This window comes from Rhinoraja longicauda, chromosome 3 (assembly GCF_053455715.1).
Source record: "Rhinoraja longicauda isolate Sanriku21f chromosome 3, sRhiLon1.1, whole genome shotgun sequence".
NCBI lineage: Eukaryota > Metazoa > Chordata > Chondrichthyes > Rajiformes > Arhynchobatidae > Rhinoraja > Rhinoraja longicauda.
The window spans coordinates 50,456,028-50,480,043 of NC_135955.1; the positions used below are offsets into that span (position 1 = coordinate 50,456,028).

A 24,016-nucleotide genomic window follows, 5' to 3' on the forward strand; every position below is an offset into this window, starting at 1 on the left:
CTAGGTACCAATTAAAAGCATGAGGAAACGTAAGAAATTCAGGAGGAGCTTTTCAACCAAACTTTGGCAAAACGCTTTACATAGATTACTAGTATGGGCAGCATCAAATAATTATCACAGGTGTCAAGTCCATTCCTGTCAACAAATTGGATTTAAATATATTGCCCAGAAAACTGGGGATGCTTGTAGATTGGTAGACTATATGAAATGAAACCGAATATGATTTCTTTGGTGTCACTAACATGTCCATGCCAACAGGTGGCTCTGTAATAAAAGAGGGTATCCTTGTATCAAGTAGCAGATGTGAAATCCGGAAAACATAGTGCAAAAAGGCAAATATGTCAGTTTAAATTACAATTAAAATGCTTTGTTATTGTTTAATTTTATGTTTAAGTGTTTTTCAGCATTCTGACCTTTGAGTAATTCATTTTGTCTGTTTTTGAACATCAGAAAAAGCACAGCTTGGGCCATGGATGTTTTGTTCATGTGTATGGCCCACCCCTACTCCAGGCCTCTGCCCCACATGCCATGATCATGCTGCATAAGGGCCTCTGGCCATGTCAGGGCTCACGATTTAGGATCAGGATAACACTTACGAGTAGGTCAACACTGGCAAATTCCACAATAGACAGACACAAAGTACTGGAGTAACTCAGCAGGTCAGGCAACATCTCCAATCCATTTTCTCCCGAAATGTTGCTTAACCCGCTGAATTACTCGAACATTTTGTGTCTATCTTTGGTATAAACCAGCAACTAAAAGTTCATTTTTATTAAAATCCACTGTAGGTTGGTTTGCATGTAGATCAGTAAAAAACACAGACAACCAAACGTCGACAGTAGTTCTATACCAGAAATCGCAGACAAAAAAGTTTTTTGGTTGCCTTGTTTACATTAATCACATAGACTGTCATAAAACTAGTTATAAATATTAATGTTTTTGTGATGCTCAAGGTACCTTTTGGTGATATTGAAACAACAATGACACCTAGTGTTCAAAACGTAGACTGCATTGATCTCTTTCACCAATTCCTGGCTATTTTCTACACATTGACCTTTGGAGAATTGTTATGGTATTAATCCAAGACTGCCATCTATAGGAAATAAATGTTCATAAGGACCCATTAAGTAGAACTCAAGCTAATTTGAAGAACCACATTGTTAATTTCCATTTAATTGAAATGACTAAATAAAATATTCTAGGTAAAAAGATGCTGCAACAATATCTTTAGTTACATTACCAAATTATTCATTTATGTCACAAGATACCTTCTGTTAGCTATACAAATGTATAAATGCTAAATGTTGTCTACATATATTATGTTAGTTGAATATTTTCTTATCAAGAGTTGTCAGTGCTGGGAAGTCAGGCAGGGGCCTGTGTCATTGGACTTGCATTTTGAAATTACATTCTCCTCTCTGCCACTTAGGTTGGGCTGAAACATGATCAATCAGTGTCGTACAAGAATGCAATTCAGGCTGGTTAATCTGTTAAAATAACTGAATTTACAATATTGAAGATGGCAACTCTGCTTTTACCAGTACTTCAGTTCAAGGTATGCATTCTCATCTAATTTTTCTACTCTTTCTGCATTCACATTTATTTCGGTTCTCAAATGCACCTAACTCTCTTTTCTTTTCCCAACTATGTTTTCTCCTCAAATATGAAATACCCAGCTTACCGACTTTCTTACTATAAAACCTCCAATCTTTTCCTGCATGAGAGATCAATTGAAATGTGTGAAAGCTAGTTTGTATTAGCCAGAAGCTACGCTTTAGTGGAAGCTGAAAATTCAGTTAGTTGAAGGGATAGCAGCTTTAATATCAAAATACCAGTATTCAGCACAAATACCCAGAAGCTGGAGAAAATTAAGCAGCAATGTTATAGTTAACTTATTGCAAATCAAGGAAGGAGTTTCCATTTGACCTCCTCAGGGAGAGTATAAATAGTTATTTTCTCTGCACCACACGCAGTAGGAGAAACAAGATCTTGCTTTGAACCTCAATGGGGGATTCTGAATTATGTAGGCATGTGTTCCTTAGATGCACCATACAATGGACTAAAGTTGAGTCTCGACCTGAAGTCACCTATTCCTTTTCTCCAGAGATACTGCCTGACCCACTGAGTTACTCCAGCATTTTGTGTCTATCTTCCATACAAGGGACAAATAAATGCATCTGTGTCAGAAAGGAGCAATAGTTTGAGTTAAGTTATTCCTCGCACAAAATTATCAAAGCAGGTACGGGTGTCAGAGGTTATGGGGAGAAGGCAGGAGAATGAGGTTAGGAGATAGATCGGCCATGATTGAATGGCGTAGACTTGATGGGCCAAATGGCCTAATTCTATTCCTATTCCTTATGACCTTATTGCCACAATGCTGTTTGTGGGAACTTGGCCTGGTTATCTGAAATTGTAAAATTTGCAGTGGTCCGGGAGCAATACCATATTCTCCCTGGGTAGTCTACAATCCAATGGCAAGAACATTGAATTTTCCAATTTCAGATGACCCACACTTCCTGTACCTTTTTCTCCCACCGTCTGATCCACCCAGGTTCTTCCCTCCTCCATCTGGTTCCATATACCCATCACCACACACTATAACTACTGGGTCTCCTAATCCCTTCCCCAAATGGTTCCATCTGTTTGTTCATCATCCATTTCTTAATGGTAACATTTATCACTTTCTTAGATTTCAGCACTGCAGTTCATGCATCACCACTTACTGTATCATCTCCCAGGCTCCATCTCTTTTTTCACGTTCATAAACGTTAGAAGCAGAATGAGGCCATTTGGCCCATCAAGTCTGATTCAAAATCATGGCTGATCTAACTATTCCCCCTAAAACCCAGTCTCCTGCCTTCTCCCCATAACCCCTGCCCCTTATACCAGCTATCTCCCCTCTACACTCAGTTCTAATGCAAGGTCTCAGTCCAAAACATCAGCATTCCCTTTGCCTTTGCAGATGCTGCTCCACTTGCTGAGTTTCTCCAGCCATTTGATTTTTTTTTTGCTCCTTGCACAAAAGCAAAGACAATCCTAGATGCAGGGTGATGTGTGGCACAAGAGCAGTTTGTAAGGCAACAGCATAAATGATAAGCACGCAAAGAGATTCCTTCAAAAGGTTTTTATTTTGTGATCATGAGAGGAATCGATCCATTGGTAAGACGGTAATGGAGCTCAAAATTGGTACTCCAGTTTTCCATGTTCTTTGTTGAACAGAAACCAGGAACCATTTCTCAGGCAAAGTAAATGTTCAGTATCGATTAACCAGGTGGCCATTCCATTTGGCGCCCACCAAATACATGGAGGTGAATATGGAAGACGGACTGCCCACCATCCGGGCCTTCATTCAGAACAAGTCTGTAGCCATTCGATAAGCCCAGTTTTGCTGCACATGTTTTAGCAACGATTATCAGGTGTCCAAGAAGCTGCAAAATAGTCAAAGAAAAAATAGAAAGTAGTTTTACAAATTTACTAAATCACTTTTACCAGATCAGATGCAACAACTATCAGCTACTAATAAACACAGTGGGCTGCACAGTGACAGAGCTGGTGGAGCTGCTGTCTCACAGCGCGAGAGATCCAGGTTCAATCCCAACCTCGGGTGCTGTCTATGTGAAGTTTACACGTTCTCCCGGTGACTACATGGGCTTCTTCCGGGTGCTTTCATTTCCTCCCCATCCCAAAGGCATGTGGATTTGCAGATAATTGTCCTCTGTGAAATTGCCCCTAGTATGTTAGGAGTGAATGAGAAACTGGGATAACATAGAACGAGTGTGAACAGGTGTGGACTTGGCTGGCCAAATACCCTGCTTCCATCTGTAACTAGAGGGGCCTCGAGAAATTGCTCAAATGGATGTTGGCCTCAAGGCATTGTTTGATCTTCCTGATCACACCTAAAGTAGAATGCTACTTTCAGACTGTAATCCTTTCTTGAAAGGGTACAGATAGATGTTAGAACGATAAGGCTCAACAAATTTACGTAGAACCTTTACGCAAAGCATTCGACAACGCCTCACACAATTAGTAAAAACAGAAGCGCACCATGCTGCCCAACAACAGATGATCAAGAACTAAAGATAGACACCAAACGCTGGAGTAACTCAGCGGGACAGGCAGCATATCTGGAGAGAAGGAATGGGGGACGCTTCGGGTCGAGACCCTTCTTCAGACGATCAAAAACAGTTTTTTTTAAAATCTGCAGCAGATTAGCAATTGATGACAGCAAGAGAATGGTGTCAACAACAACAATTTATGACAATGATAGCAGATCTTAATTTTGCCTTGAACAATTGGCCACAGGTATTAAGAGCCAACATACTTCTATTCTGATGAATCACCATCTTCATTTTTTAAAACACATCTGCTTTCTCCAGTAATATAATGCTTGATTCAGGGGGATCAGTATCAATCTAAAAATCTAACGCTGCAAAAAAGAACTGCAGAAGCTGGAAATCTGGAATGAATACTAAGTGTGGAAAATAACCAGCAGGTCAGTGAGTTAACTTTTCAGCTCAGTGACTCTTCAGTTCTATCTGTATACCTTTCAATTTAGAAGGCTGCAGGGTGATTCACTCGGTATTTAAAATGATCATCTTTTCCGAACCTTCTATCAAAATCACAAATTTTTCCCAAGGACAGACATGATGCCATATTTGCAAGTTAGCTTCAGCAATGTCCTGAGCTGCGCATGGCCCATTCTACACCAGTTGGCAGATAGAAAAGATATTGTCTCTTGCCGCAATCATAGTTCTCTGGGATGGTAGGACCACTTAATTTCAGCAATTTGGGGCAGAAAGGCAGTTTAAAACATTGCAGTGCCCTCCTGTCTTCAGCAACCTGCTCACACTGACCCAACAATTATAAATCATTTCAATAGAGAAAACAAAGAAATTGCTTCCCCTCATGGAAAATGCAGAAGAAAAGCACAATCACAAAGTAAGCAATTGTTGTCACTTGTTTCAAGTTACAATGAAAAGCTTTCGGAGTGAAACCTGGAGTCATTATATAAATAAAACAGCTGTGCAACTATGCAGTCTGCACAAAGGATCAAACAAAACTGGCGAGCCCAGGGTAAGACCAAAAGTCAAGTGTGTTTTATTGTTATAGGTCCCATAATGGAACAATGGCTGTTAGGCAAGGATACCTGGAGATAAGGAATAAAAAAGGACAAATTATGCTGAAGTATACATCCGCCATGGGTTAACTTAACTTTGAAACTTGTAGGATTCAAGACGGCACTGGAAACATGGCTACTCTTTGTGCACTGCCTCAGTAAAATCTACTTTTCTTACACTACAATCATTGCACCCTTGTGCTTGGGTATGATTGTGGAAAACTTTGTCACATGTGACTAGGCAGTGAGATTCTTTGCTGCATACCCAATGTATACAAATAGCGGCCACCTAAGGCGCTGACAAAGTTACAAAGCACGCCGGCTCCTCCTTTTGTTTTTCCCCCCATGCCGGGTCCCCATTGTCCTTTGTTCTCCTCCCCTCCCCAATTGTCCAGTGTTCTTCCCCCCTCCCTCACAGCAGTCCCCCGACGCTGGGACCACCATTGTTCTCCACCGCCACCACCGCGAGGCTTCACACCTCCAAGGCATCCTTGTGAGACTTCACTGTCTCCATCGAGGCCTCGCCACTGTCGACACCCCACTTCACGCCTCCCTGGTGTTGACCCGGGCCCCAGCCGTAGGCTCCATCAGCCGCTTCACCGACCCGGACACCGATCCGTGATATCCGGCAATCGACACGCCCTCTCCACTCAGCTGAGTCCTATCTTGCCCAAGCCTTGTAACACATTGCACCTAAGTATAGGTGCAAATCTAACGTGTGCAAGATCTTTACTAAGGGAGTTTAGGTGTATAAATCAGATGTATAAAAATGCCTAGTTCTGAAATATCATCTATCCACAGCTTTGTTTCCATCTCAATACTGTCACATCAAAACATGTCTCAACGAGTTTCTACATCTCAAGCTCATAACTGCTTTATTTTCAAGTTATAAATTAAAAATCACTCACCTCTGCATCGGAATCTCCCACTTTAGATAAGTGGGATATAGGCTTCTTGGGAACCACTAGAAAATGTATTGGAGCTTGTGGTGCAATATCATTGAAGACAACACACTGTGAAAACATTATCCATTTAAGAGTCAAAAGTGTTTTATTGTCCATGTCCCTAAATGGAACAATTAAACCTTACTTGCAACAGCACAACAGATATGTAAACATAGTACTCTGTGAATACTATAATAAACAACATAAAAAGAATTAGTATATATTAAAAAAACAACCAAAAATAGTGTAAAGACAAAAACAATGCCCCCAAGTCTATGTAGTTCGGAGCTCGTTTGGAGGTTGTAGTGTTTAATATTGCCTGATGGTTGTGGGGATAGTTAGTCCTGTTGAAATGATAATGATTTCTCTTTCCACTAATGAGGATTTTGTTGCACTTGGGTACACAAGTAATTTCAACATTTGATGATTACTGACTCAAAAAAGGTCAGTTCTAGAAAGGAAAATACTAACAGGCTGGTTTATGCAAAAGCCTAACAAACAGCAAATCTCTCCTAAATAAATGTTAGTAATATTACTTATGAAAATACAAAGTGCATTTGAATTCATCAGCCTCAGTAATTTGAAAAGTTAAACAAATCTGCATGCAGCTTTAAATTACCTCAGAAAGAAAACAAATCAGTCTTTTTCTGATTGGGTAAAACCACTTTAAAAAAACACCAAGTTTCTTGAGTCAGGCTAGTGAAAAGTAAGGACTTTTATGTGGACTATTCAGTCAATGAACAAGAGGCAATACCTGCTATTCATCTTGAAGAAAGCTGTTTGGCGCGTGCTCTGTGGAGTAATTTGTCATTTTATAACGTGTTGCATTTTGGTGCTAACTACAGACTGGTTGCCAACTACAGAAGCTGCAGAACAGCCACTCAAACTAAAGAACTTTAAATTAAAAAGCATAAACACCAATTTTTTAAAAAACCTTTTAAACATTTTATGCAAGGCAAAATATAGATTGGAACAAAACGTATGGAATTAATGCACAAGATTAAATGTTGAACAAAATGTTAATTTTAAAAAAATGCAATGTATTAGAAACATAGAAACATAGAAAATAGATGTAGGAGGAGGTCATTCGGCACTTCCAGCCAGCACCACCATTCATTGTGATCATGGCTGATCATCTACAATCAGTAACCTGTGCCTGCCTTCTCCCCAGATCTCTTGATTCCACTAGCCCCTAGAGCTCTATCTAACTCTCTTTTAAACCCATCCAGTGAATTGGCCTCCACTGCCTTCTGTGGCAGAGAATTCCACAAATTCACAACTCCCTGGGTGAAAAAGTTTCTTCTCACCTCAGTTTTAAATGGCCTCCCCTTTATTCTTAGACTGTGTCCCCTGGTTCTGGACTCCCCCAACATTGGGAACATTTTTCCTGCATCTAGCTTATCTTGTCCTTTTATAATTTTATACGTCTCTATAAGATCCCCTCTCATCCTTCTAAACTCCAGTGAATACAAGCCCAGTCTTTCCAATCATTCCTCAAACGAGTCCCTCCATCCCAGGGATTAACCTCGTGAACTTACGCTGCACTGCCTCAATAGCAAGGACATCCTTCCTCAAATTAGGAGACCAAAACTGCACACAATACTCCAGATGTGGTCTCACCAGGGCCCTATACAACTGCAGGACTTCTTTGAACCTGTACTCAAATCCTCTCATTATGAAGGCCAACATGCCATTTGCTTTCTTCACTGCCTGCTATACCTACATGCTTACTTTCAGTGACTGGTGTACAAGGATACTCGTTGCACTTCCCCCTTACCTAATCTGACGCCATTGAGATAATAATCTGTCTCCTTATTTTTGCCACCAAAGTGGATAACCTCACATTTATCTACATTATACTACATCTGCCATGCATCTGCCCACTCACTCAACCTGTCCAAGTTACCCTGCAACCTCCTAACATCCTCTTCACAGTTCACACTGCCACCCAGCTTTGTGTCATCTGCAAACTTGCTAGTGTTACTTCTAATTCCATCATACAAATCATTAACATATATTGTAAATAGTTGCGGCCCCAGCACCGAGCCTTGCGGCACTCCACTCACCACTGCCTGCCATTCTGAAAAGGACCCGTTTATTCCTATTCTTTGCTTCCTATCTGCCAACCAATTCTCTATTCATGTCAATCACTACCCCCAATACCATGTGCTCTAATTTTGCTCACCAACCTCCTGTGTGGTACCTTATCAAAGGCTTTCTGAAAGTCAAGATACACTACATCCACTGGCTCTTCTTCATCCATTTTACTTGTTACATCCTCAAAAAAATCCAAAAGATTAGTCAAGCAGGATTTCCCCTTCATAAATCCATGTTGACTTGGACCAATTCTTTTACCGCTATCCAAATGCGCCGTTATTACCTCTTTAATAATTGACTCCAGCATCTTCCTCATCATCGATGTCAGGCTAACTGGTCTATAATTCCCCATTTTCTCTCTCGTTCCTTTCTTGAAAAGTGGGATAACATTAGCTACCCTCCAATCCACAGGAACTGATCCTGAAACTATTGAATATTGGAAAATGATCACGATTTCTTGAGCCACCTCCTTGGGTACCCTGGGATGCAGACCATCAGGGCCTGGGGATTTATCAGCCTTCAGTCCCATCAGTCTACCCAATACTATTTCTCGCCTAATGCAAATTTATTTCAGTTCGGTTCCCTTGATCCTCTGCCACTAGTACATCTGGGGGATTGCTTGTGTCTTCCTTAGTGAAGACAGATCCAAAGTACCTGATCAACTCTTCCGCCATTTCCTTGTTATTCTGAGGAAGGAGGTTCTAGAATTACAACATTTGTTTTTCATGGGAGATTTTAATCTACATATTGATTGGACAAACCAAACTAACAAACGTATCATTGAGGAAAACATGCAGGATGTATCTGGGATTTTTTGAGCAGTACATTATGGAGCCTACCTACAAGTGTTGGGCTATTTGAGAAATGGTGATTTTTAAAAAATATGACATTTATTCCACCCCCAGGACAATGGTGATTAAGGTGGGCCTAAAATTGTTGCGCTATCGTGTACCGTTTTGGCCGTGTCACGCCTCAAAAAATATACAATTAATAAAACAGACAAACAAAGAGTTTTAGTAATATAAGATAGATGACAGAGGTGTGGTCCAGTGTGGTCCAGGTGAATAAGAGTTAGCTCAGTAGAGGAACAATGGTACATATTCAAGCAGCTGGTCTATAATGCTCAGCAAGATGTTATCCCTATTAAACAAAGAGGGATTCAATGAGAAAGAAGAACCAATCCCCAGTTATCAGAGGAGATAAAGAATTATGTTAAATTGTAAACTAGGATATACAAAATGGCAAAGCCAATCAATAGTAGACCAGACAACGCAAACTTTTTTAGGATCTAGCAGCTGAAGCCAAAAATGCTAATATGAGAGAAATTTAATTTTGAGAGAACACTTGCTTGTAGTACAAAAACAAGCTATAAAAGTTGCTACAGATATACAAATAGGAAGAGGGCAGTCAATATAAATGCTGAGTAAAGGCTGGTGAAGTAATAACAGCAAACAAATAAATGTTTTGCATCAATCTACTCTATTGAAGACATTGCTAATATCCACAAGGTATAATGTGGGCTAATTTTAAATAACGTGGTAAAACATACAAACATCCAAATTGCAAAGTATAAAATATTAAAGAAACTCAGAGGACTAAAAACTGCTAGGTTGTCAGGACCTGATGCACTGCAAGGTAGGGTTTTGAAGCAAGTGGCTGTAGAGATAGTGGACCCATTGGTTGAACATGCTCATAACTCACTAAACTATGAAGATAACAGAAAATTGATAAACAGCTTCTGTGACACCCTTGCTCAAAAAAAAAAGAGAAAGCCAGAAGATAGTGAACTAGAGGACAGTTAATTTAACAGCAATTATTGGCAAGACACTCGAGTCAATAATCAAAGAGACAATAGCTAATCGTGTAGGAAAGCTGCATATAATTAAACCTAGTCAACCATTTAATAAAAGGCAAATCATGTTTGAAATATTTGGTCCAATTCATTCAGCTTGTAACGGGGTATGTTTGTAAACAAGAACTTATAGATGCTGTACTTAGATAGTGTACTTAGATCAAAATCTACAAAAGGCATTTGACAAAGTACCACACAGAAGGCTGCTGCATAAATTAAAAGCCCACACTATCAGGGGAGGTGTATTAGAACAGATTGAAAACTAATTGTCTCATAAAAAGGAGCTGGGGAAAAATACGGGTCCTTTTCAGACTAGGAGGTAATCAGTGAAATACTGCAGTAGTTCAGTTATTCCTGGAAGAAGCAACAAAATACAGGTTTCCAAGGATATGAAAATATGGAAGGGCATGTTGTGATAAGAATACTGGATTCTGCAAGCGGATATGAGTGAGTGGTAAGACAAGCAGTTGTACAAGACATTGGTGTATATGTCTTTGGAGTATTATATTCAATTTTGAACACTGCTACAAAAAGAATGTAATTAAGCTGTAAAGAGTGTGCAAAAGATTTATGAGGATGTTGCCAGGACTGAAGGTACTGAGCTAGAGGGAGAGAATGGGCAAGCTTGGATGTTATTTTGGGAGAACAGGAGGCTAAAGGGTGATTTTATAGGGATATACAAAATCATGAGGGGAACTGATAGGGTGAATAGTCTTTTAACCATGATAAAGGAATCAAGAACCAGAGGACATAGGTTAAAGATGAAAGGGAAAGTTTAAAAGGAACCTGAGGGGCAACTTTTTCACTCAGCATGATGGGTATATAGAATGAGCTGCCAGAGGACGTAGTTGAGGTAGGTACAATAACAATGTTTGTTTGTTTGTTTGTATTTTATTTCGAACATTAAAACAAAAAAAGATTAAAAAACAAAATAACAAAAAAATGAAATGAATAATAAACCTATACACGACTCAATGAATAAATTCTCATAAACAATACAAATTAAATCTTACATGTTTGAAAAGGAGTAGGAAGTATACACCTATTTATTCTTACCCCTTCTCTGCTACTCATCAATTAATTCACAAAATTTATCTCATCTACATACATACATACATATATCCATGCATATGCCATACATATATACACATATATGCACACACTCAAACATACATATATACGGTTTATAAACAATTATCCAAATTCTATGTACAAAGTAAATATCACACTGTGTCAATAAACTAAAACTTAACTGTTAGTTTAAGACACTTGAACAGGTACATGGATAGGAAAAGTTTAGATGGATATCAGCCACCTACAGGCAAATGGGACTAGCTTTGATGAGGCAACTTGGCCAGCATAGACTAGACAATAGGTGCAGGAGTAGGCCATTCGGCCCCTCGAGCCAGCACCGCCATTCAATGTGATCATGGCTGATCATTCTAGTTTGGCCGAAGAGCAAGTTTACGTGCTGTATAACATTATGACTAAATTGAGTTTAACGTGAGAAAGTGCAAGGTCATGCTCTTTGGTAAGAGAAATAAAAGACGATTTAAAGGGAGAGAGAATGCAAGTGTGCAAAATACAGGGGGATCTAGATGTTCCAGTGCATAATCACCCGATCATATTAAAGAACAGGCTTGAAGATGTTCTCCTTCCATTTCTTGCAAGCTTGAGAAAAGCTTCAATATATTTAGTACCTGTAAACATCTCCCAGGAGCTATCAAAACATATATTAGGGCAAGTGATCAAAAGCTTGGGATTGGGACATTATTTAAATAGACAAATTTAGTGAAGGATTTCGAGCACTTATAGACTGTTAGTAGCTGAGTATGACTGTGAATAATGAAATCAAATTTTCAGCATAATTGTTAATGAGGCCAGGTATTTAGGCCTGGAGATTGCTTATTGTGCTACTTGGTATTGATATTGTTTCACTAGAGATCAAAAGGAACAGTAAAACTGAGGCTTTGCTTGATCTATTCTTTACAAAGGATGAGGTTGTGCAAAGGAGATACAAGGAACTGGAGGTGCTTATTTACAAAATAAAGGAGAGTGTTGGAGTAACTCAGTGGGTCAGGCAGCATCTCTGGAGGACATGGATAGGTGATGTTTTGAGTCCAGACCCTTCTTTCGACTGATTGTGGTTGGGGTGGGAAGAAAGCTGGAAGAAAAGTGGGGCAGGACAAAGTGAGTGATAGGTTGATACAGGTGAGGAGATGGATAGGCCGGTGGATGGCAAATGGTCAGAGATGAAAATACAAAAAATGTGAGATAAGGATTAAAGAGGTGTTGGGCGAAATGGTCGCCAAGTCTATGCATGGTCTCACCTATGTAAAGGAGGCCACATTGGGAACACTGAATGCAGTTGACAGGGTTAGAGGAGGTGCACGTGAACCTCTGTCTCACTTGGAAGGACTGCAGTGGTCCCTGGAGGGAGGCAGTGTTGGGACATGTGTTATATCTCCTGTAGTTACAGGAGAAAGTACCTGGTGAGGAGGTGGTAAGGAATGAGTGAGCCAAGAAGTTGCAGAAGGCATAAAGGACTGGGGATGGGAAGATGTGAAGTGGTAGGATCACGATGAAGGTGGCATTAATGTCAGAGGATGATGTGTTGGATTTGGAGGCTGTTGAGGTGAAAGGCAAGGACAGGGAATTCCATCCTTATTCCATCATGGGTGAGGGGGAGCAAGAGATTGCTTAAGGTGCTAACATGTATAAAGTGTTTGGGCAACCTCAATTTTGCAGATTGTAGTGAGATGGTATCAAAGAATTCTAAAGTTACAAAAACTATGATAGCTTCAACAGAAACTGACCGGAGGCAGGAAAGGGCTAATGTTCAACAATTAGTAATTAAATCCTGTAATGCCATTATATATAGTTACGTCTTATACTCATCAAGATCCAAAGGAATTCCTTCAGTAAAGTTCTCCAAATCCACTGGTAGTATTGACAAACCACTATCACTATCTCTAATGAGCAGGCACATTACATGTGAATGCTGGAAGTTGAGAGGAGGCCCGATAGAAGTATATAAAATTATGAGAAGCATAAATTGGGTAGACAGTCAAAACCTTTTTGCCAGAGTGAAAATGTCAAAGACCAGACGGCATAGCTTTACAGTGAGAGAGACTAAGTTTAAAGATGATGTGCTGGGCGAGATTTATTTTTTACATAGGGTGGTGTGTGTGCCTGGAATGTGGTGGTGAAAACAGATATGATAGTGCCATTTAAGAAGCTTTTAGTTAGGCACATGGATATGCAGGGAATGAAAGAATAGGGTCATGTGCAAACAGATGAGATTAATTTATTTTGGGATTATATTCGACACGGACATTGTGGATCTGTTCCGTGCTGTAGTTCATAAATTCATGAGTGATAGGAAGATAGGAACAGAATTAGGCCATTCGGCCCATCAAGTCTACTCCGCCATTCAATCATGGCTGATCTATCTTTCCCTCTCAACCCCATTCTCCTGCATCCCCCCCCCCATAACCCGACATATGTACTAATCCTGCCCGCATCAATGCTGTACTGTCCAATGTTTGTCTAACGTTGTCTAAAAGTTGCTACAGATATACAAATAGGAAGAGGGCAGTCAATATAAATGCTGAGTAAAGGCTGGTGAAGTAATAACAGCAAACAAATAAATGTTTTGCATCAATCTACTCTATTGAAGACATTGCTAATATGCATATGCCATACATATATACACATATATGCACACTCAAACATACATATATACGGTTTATAAACAATTATCCAAATTCTATGTACAAAGTAAATATCATACTGTGTCAATAAACTAAAACTTAACTGTTAGTTTAAGACACTTGAACAGGTACATGGATAGGAAAAGTTTAGATGGATATCAGCCACCTACAGGCAAATGGGACTAGCTTTGATGAGGCAACTTGGCCAGCATAGACTAGACAATAGGTGCAGGAGTAGGCCATTCGGCCCCTCGAGCCAGCACCGCCATTCAATGTGATCATGGCTGATCATTCTAGTTTGGCCGAAGAGCAAGTTTACGTGCTGTATAACATTATGACTAAATTGAGTTTAACGTGAGAAAGTGCAAGGTCATGCTCTTTGGTAAGAGAAATAAAAGACGATTTAAAGGGAGAGAGAATGCAAGTGTGCAAAATACAGGGGGATCTAGATGTTCCAGTGCATAATCACCCGATCATATTAAAGAACAGGCTTGAAGATGTTCTCCTTCCATTTCTTGCAAGCTTGAGAAAAGCTTCAATATATTTGGTACCTGTAAACATCTCCCAGGAGCTATCAAAACATATATTAGGGCAAGTGATCAAAAGCTTGGGATTGGGACATTATTTAAATAGACAACTTTAGTGAAGGATTTCGAGCACTTATAGACTGTTAGTAGCTGAGTATGACTGTGAATAATGAAATCAAATTTTCAGCATAATTGTTAATGAGGCCAGGTATTTAGGCCTGGAGATTGCTTATTGTGCTACTTGGTATTGATATTGTTTCACTAGAGATCAAAAGGAACAGTAAAACTGAGGCTTTGCTTGATCTATTCTTTACAAAGGATGAGGTTGTGCAAAGGAGATACAAGGAACTGGAGGTGCTTATTTACAAAATAAAGGAGAGTGTTGGAGTAACTCAGTGGGTCAGGCAGCATCTCTGGAGGACATGGATAGGTGATGTTTTGAGTCCAGACCCTTCTTTCGACTGATTGTGGTTGGGGTGGGAAGAAAGCTGGAAGAAAAGTGGGGCAGGACAAAGTGAGTGATAGGTTGATACAGGTGAGGAGATGGATAGGCCGGTGGATGGCAAATGGTCAGAGATGAAAATACAAAAAATGTGAGATAAGGATTAAAGAGGTGTTGGGCGAAATGGTCGCCAAGTCTATGCATGGTCTCACCTATGTAAAGGAGGCCACATTGGGAACACTGAATGCAGTTGACAGGGTTAGAGGAGGTGCACGTGAACCTCTGTCTCACTTGGAAGGACTGCAGTGGTCCCTGGAGGGAGGCAGTGTTGGGACATGTGTTATATCTCCTGTAGTTACAGGAGAAAGTACCTGGTGAGGAGGTGGTAAGGAATGAGTGAGCCAAGAAGTTGCAGAAGGCATAAAGGACTGGGGATGGGAAGATGTGAAGTGGTAGGATCACGATGAAGGTGGCATTAATGTCAGAGGATGATGTGTTGGATTTGGAGGCTGTTGAGGTGAAAGGCAAGGACAGGGAATTCCATCCTTATTCCATCATGGGTGAGGGGGAGCAAGAGATTGCTTAAGGTGCTAACATGTATAAAGTGTTTGGGCAACCTCAATTTTGCAGATTGTAGTGAGATGGTATCAAAGAATTCTAAAGTTACAAAAACTATGATAGTTTCAACAGAAACTGACCGGAGGCAGGAAAGGGCTAATGTTCAACAATTAGTAATTAAATCCTGTAATGCCATTATATATAGTTACGTCTTATACTCATCAAGATCCAAAGGAATTCCTTCAGTAAAGTTCTCCAAATCCACTGGTAGTATTGACAAACCACTATCACTATCTCTAATGAGCAGGCACATTACATGTGAATGCTGGAAGTTGAGAGGAGGCCCGATAGAAGTATATAAAATTATGAGAAGCATAAATTGGGTAGACAGTCAAAACCTTTTTGCCAGAGTGAAAATGTCAAAGACCAGACGGCATAGCTTTACAGTGAGAGAGACTAAGTTTAAAGATGATGTGCTGGGCGAGATTTATTTTTTACACAGGGTGGTGTGTGTGCCTGGAATGTGGTGGTGAAAACAGATATGATAGTGCCATTTAAGAAGCTTTTAGTTAGGCACATGGATATGCAGGGAATGAAAGAATAGGGTCATGTGCAAACAGATGAGATTAATTTATTTTGGGATTATATTCGACACGGACATTGTGGATCTGTTCCGTGCTGTAGTTCATAAATTCATGAGTGATAGGAAGATAGGAACAGAATTAGGCCATTCGGCCCATCAAGTCTACTCCGCCATTCAATCATGGCTGATCTATCTTTCCCTCTCAACCCCATTCTCCTGCATCCCCCCCCCCATCCCCCATAACCCGACATATGTACTAATCCTGCCCGCATCAATGCTGTACTGTCCAATGTTTGTCTAACGTTACATTCCCAATGCAAGCACTCTGATGCTTGGGCACAACGAAGGGTTCCCAGGAAGATGCACACACAATACGACCAACATTATTCATTTACTCCAGCCCGTCTGTGACAGTCAGGGACTACAGAATCCGCATGCGATTCCCACCTTGGTCATCTCGGAAACGCAGAAGAGGCTCCTCATTCTTGACCCAGACTGAAGACTGAAATCGATACGTTACGTGGAGATTGAGTGCTTCATGCGGGGTTGTTTTTTTGCAACAATAACACTTGAAGCTCACACGTGGTGCCTCCAAAGACTGCTGTCATACACCCGGCCCAGATAGATATTTGTGTTTAAATTGCTATCATTACAGTGAAATAAAATGCGTGTTGACAATTTCAGGGATGTTGCAACCGCCTTTTCCAAACGAAATGCAAAACGTGATGCTCGATCATGACAGAGAGAGCACGAACTAGGGAGGATTCTTAAATTTAAAAAAGCAAGCACGGACATCTACTCTAGTACCCATCTGCAACATTTACAGAAACCCTTGCAGTCGAAGAAGCGGATCTACTCTAAGCTGTTTGTCATCTCTATCTGCAACATTTACATCTGCAACATAAATCGATTTGTACCAGCATCTGCAGTTATTTTCTTATTTACAGAAACCTTGCAGTCCAAGAAGCGGCCTTGGATCATTCCAACACTTTCATCCTTCCAAAATACGAATGCAATGAATAAATGCAAGCTTGCAGCCACCCCTGCAACATGAGACGGTGCGGTGATAGCGGGAATCCCTGCCCTGCCCTGCCCTGCCCTGCCGTGCTCTGCCCACGTTCCCAGCAGGTTGTGAGCCCAGTTGGCAGAGTGAGCCCGGGAAGGCGCCTGGCGCCGGGGGGAGGGGAGAGGGTGGCAACAGCAGCAGCTGCTCAGCAGCCTCGGGCTTCACGTTCACTCCTTTACCTTGTCGTCTTCGTGGATGAAATCGCAATCGATTTCTTTGCGGATGATTTTGCCAAAGATAGTGTCACCACCAGCTTTGCCGGCCATGGTCGGGTCAGATCGGGTCGGCTCCTCTCTCGTTTGTTCTTCGGCCGCAAACCCCGGCGCTGCGCTCACAGCTCACAGCTCAGCCCCGCCCCCTCCCGCCCCTGAGGAGCTGTCAGTCATCACAACCCGACCATCCCATTGGTGCAGAGAGGCGGCGGTGCGGTGATTGACTGCTGTTTGCAGCCTTGCTGCAGGGGCTGCCGTTTGGGCGGTGACAATAATCATGCAAGTTCTAGAGCAAGTTCCAGCTCAGGTTCAAGATTTCAATGACTGCCGATGTTGAAATCTATTTATTGAGTCCTCGCGATATTGTGCACATTTGCAACATGATTTTTTACTCCCATTTTTTCCTTGCAACCTTTTTTGTGATCATTGATTCAGTTCCCAAACTGGCTTAATTTAAACTTGCTTTTTTTGGTGGGTGCATGTAACATTGATTTTAATGGCGAGTATGTTTTTTTCTCTCTATTTTTCGTGTACCTGCTACATACACCAGAGAATTCAACCGCCAGAAATTACAAAAAATCCTGGATTTTGTATTCAGGGCAAATTGCCAACATGCTATGTTTTTTACCATTAATGTGTTTGATTGGATGTGGTGCAATGGTTTTATTATAACGTGTTCCAAGGTAGAGTTTTTTTGCATACAATTCAGCAAGACTATCACCATACATGAAACCCATGCCCCCAGCTAGTACAGAATGTACAGTACAGCCCAGTTCATATGCAAGAATCACAATTTTGGTGCCATTCTACAGTCCCAGCTGCAGCTGGCTACAAAGGCCAGTTGCAGGTGTTTTTCTATGCTGTGTTGAAATGTTACTACAATCTCATAATTTGTATGCATTTTAAAACCAAAATTATCATTGAATAGATAATTGGCTGCATGGAAGGAAGCAGAGGGCGATGGTGGAAGGTTGGTTTTAGGACTGGAGCCCTGACATAGAAAACAAAAATAGGTGGAGGAGGTGGCCAATTCGCCCTTTGAGCCAGTACCGTGGTGCTGTGCCTCAGGGTTTGGTGCTTGGCCCATCGCTGTTTGTCATCTATATCCATGATTTGGATGAGAACGTACATGGCATGATTAACAAGTTCGCAGATGACACAAAAGTGGGTGGTATTGTAGATAGTGAAGATGGTTGGCAAAAATTGCAGCAGCATCTTGATAGGTTGGGCCGGTGGGCTGAGGAATGGTTGATCCAATTTAATACAGTGAAATGTGAGGTGTTGCATTTTGTGAACACTAACATGGGCAGGACGTACACAATGAACGGTAGGGCTCTGGGCAGTGCTGTAGAGCAGAGAGATATCTAGGAGTACAGGTACATAGTTCATTAAAAGTGGCATCACGGCATGACAAGTAGATAGGCTTTTGGCACATTGGCCTTCATCTGTCAGAGTATTGAGTATCATCTGTCAGAAGTTGGGAGGTCATGTTGCAATTGCATAAGATGTTGGTGAGACCACATTTAGAATATTGTGTTCAGTTTTGGGCACCATGTTATAGGAAAGAAGAGTAAGGTGACATGTCTCAATGACTACTGACCAGTGCACTAATGTCCATGATGATGAAGTGCTTTCAGAGGTTGGTTATGGCATATATCAACAAGAACCTGGTCATTCAACCCATCAAGTCTACTCCGCCATTCAATCATGGCTGATCTATCTCTCCCTCCTAATCCCATTCTCCTGCCTTCTCCCCAAAACCCCTGACACCATACTAACCAAGAATCTATCTTTCTCTGGCTTACAAATATCCATTGACTTGGCCTCCACAGCCTTCTGTGGCAGAATTCCACCGATTCACCACCTTCTGACTAAATTAATTCCTCTTCATTTCCTTCCTAAAGGAACGTTAATTTTGAGGCTGTGACCTCTAGTCCTATACTCGCCCACTAGTAAAAACATCCTCTCCACATCCACTCTATCCAAGCCTTTCATTATTCTGAATGTTTTAATGAGGTCCCCCCTCATCCTTCTAAACTCCAACGAGTACAGGCCCAGTGCCGTCAAAAGCTCATCATATGTTGACCCACTCTTTCCTGGGATCATTCTTGTAGATTTCCTCTGGTCCTTCCTCAGATATGGTGCCCAAAATTGCTCACAATACTCCAAATGTGGCCTGACCAGCGCCTTATAGAGCCTCAGCATTATATCCCTGCTTTTGTATTCTAGCCCTCTTGAAATAAATGCTAGCATTGTGATTGCTTTCTTTACTAGATTCGACTTGCACCTTCTCCAACCACATCTACTGTATCCGTTGTTCAAGATGTGGACTCTTATACATCGGCGAAAGCAAGCACAGACTGGGCGATTGTTTCGCTGAACACCTTCGTTCAGTCCGCCTGAACCTACCTGATTTCCCGGTTGATAAACACTTTAATTCCCCTTCCCATTCCCACACAGAGCTTTCTGTCCGAGGTCTCCTCCATTGTCAGAGTGAGGCTAAATGCAAATTGGAAGAACAGCATCTCATATTTCGCTTGGGCAGCTGACAGCCCAGTGGTATGAATATCGATTTCTCTCGCTTCAGGGAGCCCCGGCATTCCCTCTCTCTCTATCCCTCCCCCACCCAAGTCGCACTAGGTTCTTGTTTTCACCCAACAAACAGCTAACAGTGGCCTGCTTCCTTTTTCATTGCTACTTTCTTACATCTCTTTTATTCATTGTTCTTTATCTCTCCACATCATCGTCTATATCTCTTGTTTCCCTTATCCCTAACAAGTCTGAAGAAGGGTCTCGACCCGAAAAGTCACCCATTCCTTCTCTCCAGAGATGCTGCCTGTCCCACTGAGTTACTCCATCTTTTTGTGTCTATCTTTGCAGATTAACTTTTTGAGAATCCTGCACCAAGTGCCTTTGCACCTCCGATTTCTGGATTCTCTCCCCATTTAGAAAATGGTCTACGCCTTTATGCCTACTATCTGAATGCATGACTCCACACTTTGCTACTCTATATTCCATCTGCCCACTCTCCCAACCTGTCCAAGTTCTTTTGCAGAGCCGTTGCTTTCTGTACACTACCTGCCCCTACACCTATTTTCGTATTAGCCGCAAACTTGGTGACAAAGCCTTCAATCCCCTCGTACAAATGGCAGCACAGATTCCTGTGAAACTCCACTAGTTGCTGCTAACCAAACATTGCATCTGTTGTTCCAGGTGTTATCTACTGCATCTGTTGTTCCAGGTGTGTACTCTTATATCAAAGATCAAATGTAGACTGGGCGATCGTTTCACTGAACAACTTTGTTCAGTCCACCTGGGCCTACGTGATCTCCCGGTTGCTAAATACTTTAATTCCCCGTCCCATTCCCACGCTGACCTTGTCAGGCCTCCTCCATTGTCAGAGTGAGGCTAAAAGCAAATTGGAGGGACAGCATCTCATATTTCGCTTGGGTAGCTTACAACCCAGTGATATGAACTATGATTTCTCTAGCTTCAAGTAACCCCTGCATTCCCTCTCTTTCCTTCCCTCCCCCAGCCGTCATTGTACTATTCACTGTCATCCTGTTAAGTTTCATTGTCTGTATAACTCGTTCTCACCTAGCCCACAGCCAACAATGACCTGTTTCCTTTATCATTGTTACCTTTTTGCATATCTTTCATTCATTTGTTCTATATGTCTCTATATCACTGCCTACATCTCTTGTTTCCCTTTCCCCTGACTAGGCTGAAGAAGGGTCTCAACCAAAAACGTCACCTATTGCTTTTCTCCAGAGATGCTGAGTTAGTCCAGCACATTGTGCCTGTAACCGGTCTCAGTGCATGTTGTGTAGGAAGGAACTGCAGGTGTTGGTTTAAGCCGAAGATAGACACAAAATGCTGAAGTAATTCAGCGGGACAGGCAGCAGCTCTGGAAAGAAGGAATGGATGACGTTTCGGGTCGAGACCCTTCTTCAGACTGAGTCGGGGAGAGGGAGATACAGTGATAAGGAAGTGTAAGGTGCGAAAACTAATATTGACTTCTCTAACTTCAAGTAACCCTTGCTTTCTCTCCTTCTCCCTCTCTCCCCTTCCCCAGTTCACTGACTAGTCTGACTTTCCTCTTTACATTTTATCTCTGTTTGCTTTGTTGTTACCTTCTCCCAGCTAACAATTATCTATTCTACATGCTCCTTGATCGACATCCCCTTTGTCTCGTTTACACACCTTATACTTCCTTATCTCTGTATCTGTAGAAGGGGAACAAGGAAATGGCAGAGGAGTTGAACAGGTACTTTAAGAAGACACAAACAATCTTCCAGATGTACAAATGGCCAGAGGACCTAGGGTGACGGAGGAACTGAAGGAGATTCACATTAGGTAGGAAATGGTATTGGATAGACTGATGGGACTGAAGGCTGATAAATCCCCAGGGCCTGATGGTCTGCATCCCAGGGTACTTAAGGAGGTGGCTCTAGAAATTGTGGACGCATTGGTGATCATTTTCCAATGTTCTTTAGATTCAGGATCAGTTCCTGTGGATTGGAGGGTAGCTAATGTTATTCCACTTTTTAAGAAAAGAGGGAGAGAAAACAGAAATAGACCTTTTCGCCTAACATCGGTGGTGGGGAAGATGCTGGAGAAAATTATAAAAGATGAAATAGTGGCACATTTGGATAGCAGTAACAGGATCGGTCCAAGTCAGCATGGATTTACGAAGGGGAAATTATGCTTGCCTAATCTGCTGGAATTTTTTGAGGATGTAACTAGGAAAATGGACAAGGGAAAGCCAGTGGATGTAGTGTACCTGGACTTTCAGAAAGCCTTTGATAAGGTCCCACATAGGAGATTAGTGTGCAAAATTAGAACACAGGGTATTGGGGGTAGGGTACTGATATGGATAGAAAATTGGTTGGCAGACAGGAAACAAAGAGTAGGGATTAACGGGTCCCTTTCAAAATGGCAGGCAATGACTAGTGGGGTACCGCAAGGCTCGGTGCTGGGACCGCAGCTATTTACAATATACACGAATAATTTAGATGAAGGGATTAAAAGTAACATTAGCAAATTTGCAGATGACACAAAGCTGGGTGGCAGTGTGAACTGTGAGGAGGATGCTATGAAGATGCAGGGTGACTTGGACAGGTTGGATGAGTGGGCAGATACACAGCAGATGCAGTTTAATGTGGATAAATGTGAGGTTATCCACTTTGTTGGCAAGAACAGGAAGGCAGATTATTATCTGAATGGTGTCAAGTTAGGAAAAGTGGAAGTACAATGAGATCTGGGTGTCCTTGTACATCAGTCACTGAAAATAAGCATGCAGGTACAGCAGGCAGTGAAGAAAGCTAATGGCATGTTGGCCTTCATAACAAGAGGAGTTGAGTATAGGAGCAAAGAGTTGAACAAGGCCATGGTGAGACCACACCTAGAGTATTGGGTGCAGATTTAGTCTCCAAATTTGAGGAAGGACATTCTTGCTATTGAGGGAGTGCAGCGTAGGTTCACCAGGTTAATTCCTGGGCTGGCTGGACTGTCGTATGTTAAAAGAATGGAGTGACTGGGCTTGTATGCCCTGAAATTTAGAAGGATGAGAGGGGATCTGATTGAAACATATAAGATTATTAAGGGATTGGACACGCTAGAGGCAGGAAACGTGTTCCCTATGTTGGGGGAGTCCAGAACCAGAGGTCACAGTTTAAGAATAAGGGGTAGGCCATTTAGAACAGAGTTGAGGAAAATCTTTTTCACCCAGAGAGTTGTGAATCTGTGGAATTCTCTGCCTCAGAAGGCAGTGGAGGCCAATTCTCTGGATATTTTCAAGAGAGAATTACATAGAGCTTTTAAAGATAGCGGAGTCAGGGGGTATGGGGAGAAGGCAGGAACAGGATACTGATTGTGGATGATCAGCCATGATCACCGTGAATGGCGGTGCTGGCTCGAAGGGCCGAATGGCCTTCTCCTGCACCTATTGTCTATTGACCCGAAACGTCACCCATTCCTTCTCTCCAGAGATGCTGCCTGTCCCTCGGTGCATCTTGTGTCTGTCATGGGTCCAGGTGCATCTTGTGTCTGTCACTGGTCCTGGTGCATCTTGTGTCTGTCACAGGTCCTGGTGCATCTTGTGTCTGTCACAGGTCCTGGTGCACCTTGTGTCTGTCACAGGTCCTGGTGCATCTTGTGTCTGTCACTGGTCCTGGTGCATCTTATGTCTGTCACTGGTCCTGGTGCATCTTGTGTCTGTCATGGGTCCTGGTGCATCTTGTGTCTGTCACTGGTCCTGGTGCATCTTGTGTCTGTCACTGGTCCTGGTGCATCTTGTGTCTGTCATGGGTCCAGGTGCATCTTGTGTGTGTCACGGGTCCAGGTGCGTCTTGTGTCTGTCATGGGTCCAGGTGCATCTTGTGTCTGTCACTGGTCCTGGTGCATCTTGTGTCTGTCACGGGTCCAGGTGCATCTTGTGTCTGTCACTGGTCCTGGTGCACCTTGTGTCTGTCACTGGTCCTGGTGCATCTTGTGTCTGTCACGGGTCCAGGTGCATCTTGTGTCTGTCACTGGTCCTGGTGCACCTTGTGTCTGTCACTGGTCCTGGTGCATCTTGTGTCTGTCACTGGTCCTGGTGTATCTTGTGTCTGTCACGGGTCCAGGTGCATCTTGTGTCTGTCACGGGTCCAGGTGCATCTTGTGTCTGTCACTGGTCCTGGTGCACCTTGTGTCTGTCACTGGTCCTGGTGCACCTTGTGTCTGTCACGGGTCCTGGTGCATCTTGTGTCTGTCACGGGTCCAGGTGCGTCTTGTGTCTGTCACTGGTCCTGGTGCATCTTGTGTCTGTCACAGGTCCAGGTGCATCTTGTGTCTGTCACTGGTCCTGGTGTATCTTGTGTCTGTCACGGGTCCAGGTGCATCTTGTGTCTGTCACGGGTCCAGGTG

General features: G+C 42.2%; 1 protein-coding gene across 1 annotated transcript; it reads right to left on the reverse strand.

Annotated features, from left to right (window-relative positions):
- Positions 1-3,109: 3,109 nt before the first annotated feature.
- On the reverse strand, positions 3,110-17,258 carry hint1 (histidine triad nucleotide binding protein 1). Its single transcript, XM_078396961.1, has 3 exons — positions 17,078-17,258; positions 6,025-6,129; positions 3,110-3,428 (listed from the first exon to the last, which is right to left on the reverse strand). Exons 1-3 carry the CDS (start codon positions 17,162-17,164, stop codon positions 3,264-3,266), a joined length of 357 nt encoding a protein of 118 aa, XP_078253087.1. The 5' UTR covers positions 17,165-17,258; the 3' UTR covers positions 3,110-3,263.
- Positions 17,259-24,016: the final 6,758 nt, after the last annotated feature.

What these genes read in the sequence shown, in the direction of transcription:
- hint1 (XM_078396961.1), bottom strand. Translation starts at nt 17,164, where the DNA reads ATGGCCGGCAAAGCTGGTGGTGACACTATCTTTGGCAAAATCATCCGC. An exon ending in TCATCCACGAAGACGACAAG is followed by an intron (nt 6,130 to 17,077) that starts GTAAAGGAGTGA and finishes ATGTTTTCACAG; the next exon opens with TGTGTTGTCTTCAATGATAT. An exon ending in TGGGAGATTCCGATGCAGAG is followed by an intron (nt 3,429 to 6,024) that starts GTGAGTGATTTT and finishes ACTATTTTGCAG; the next exon opens with CTTCTTGGACACCTGATAAT.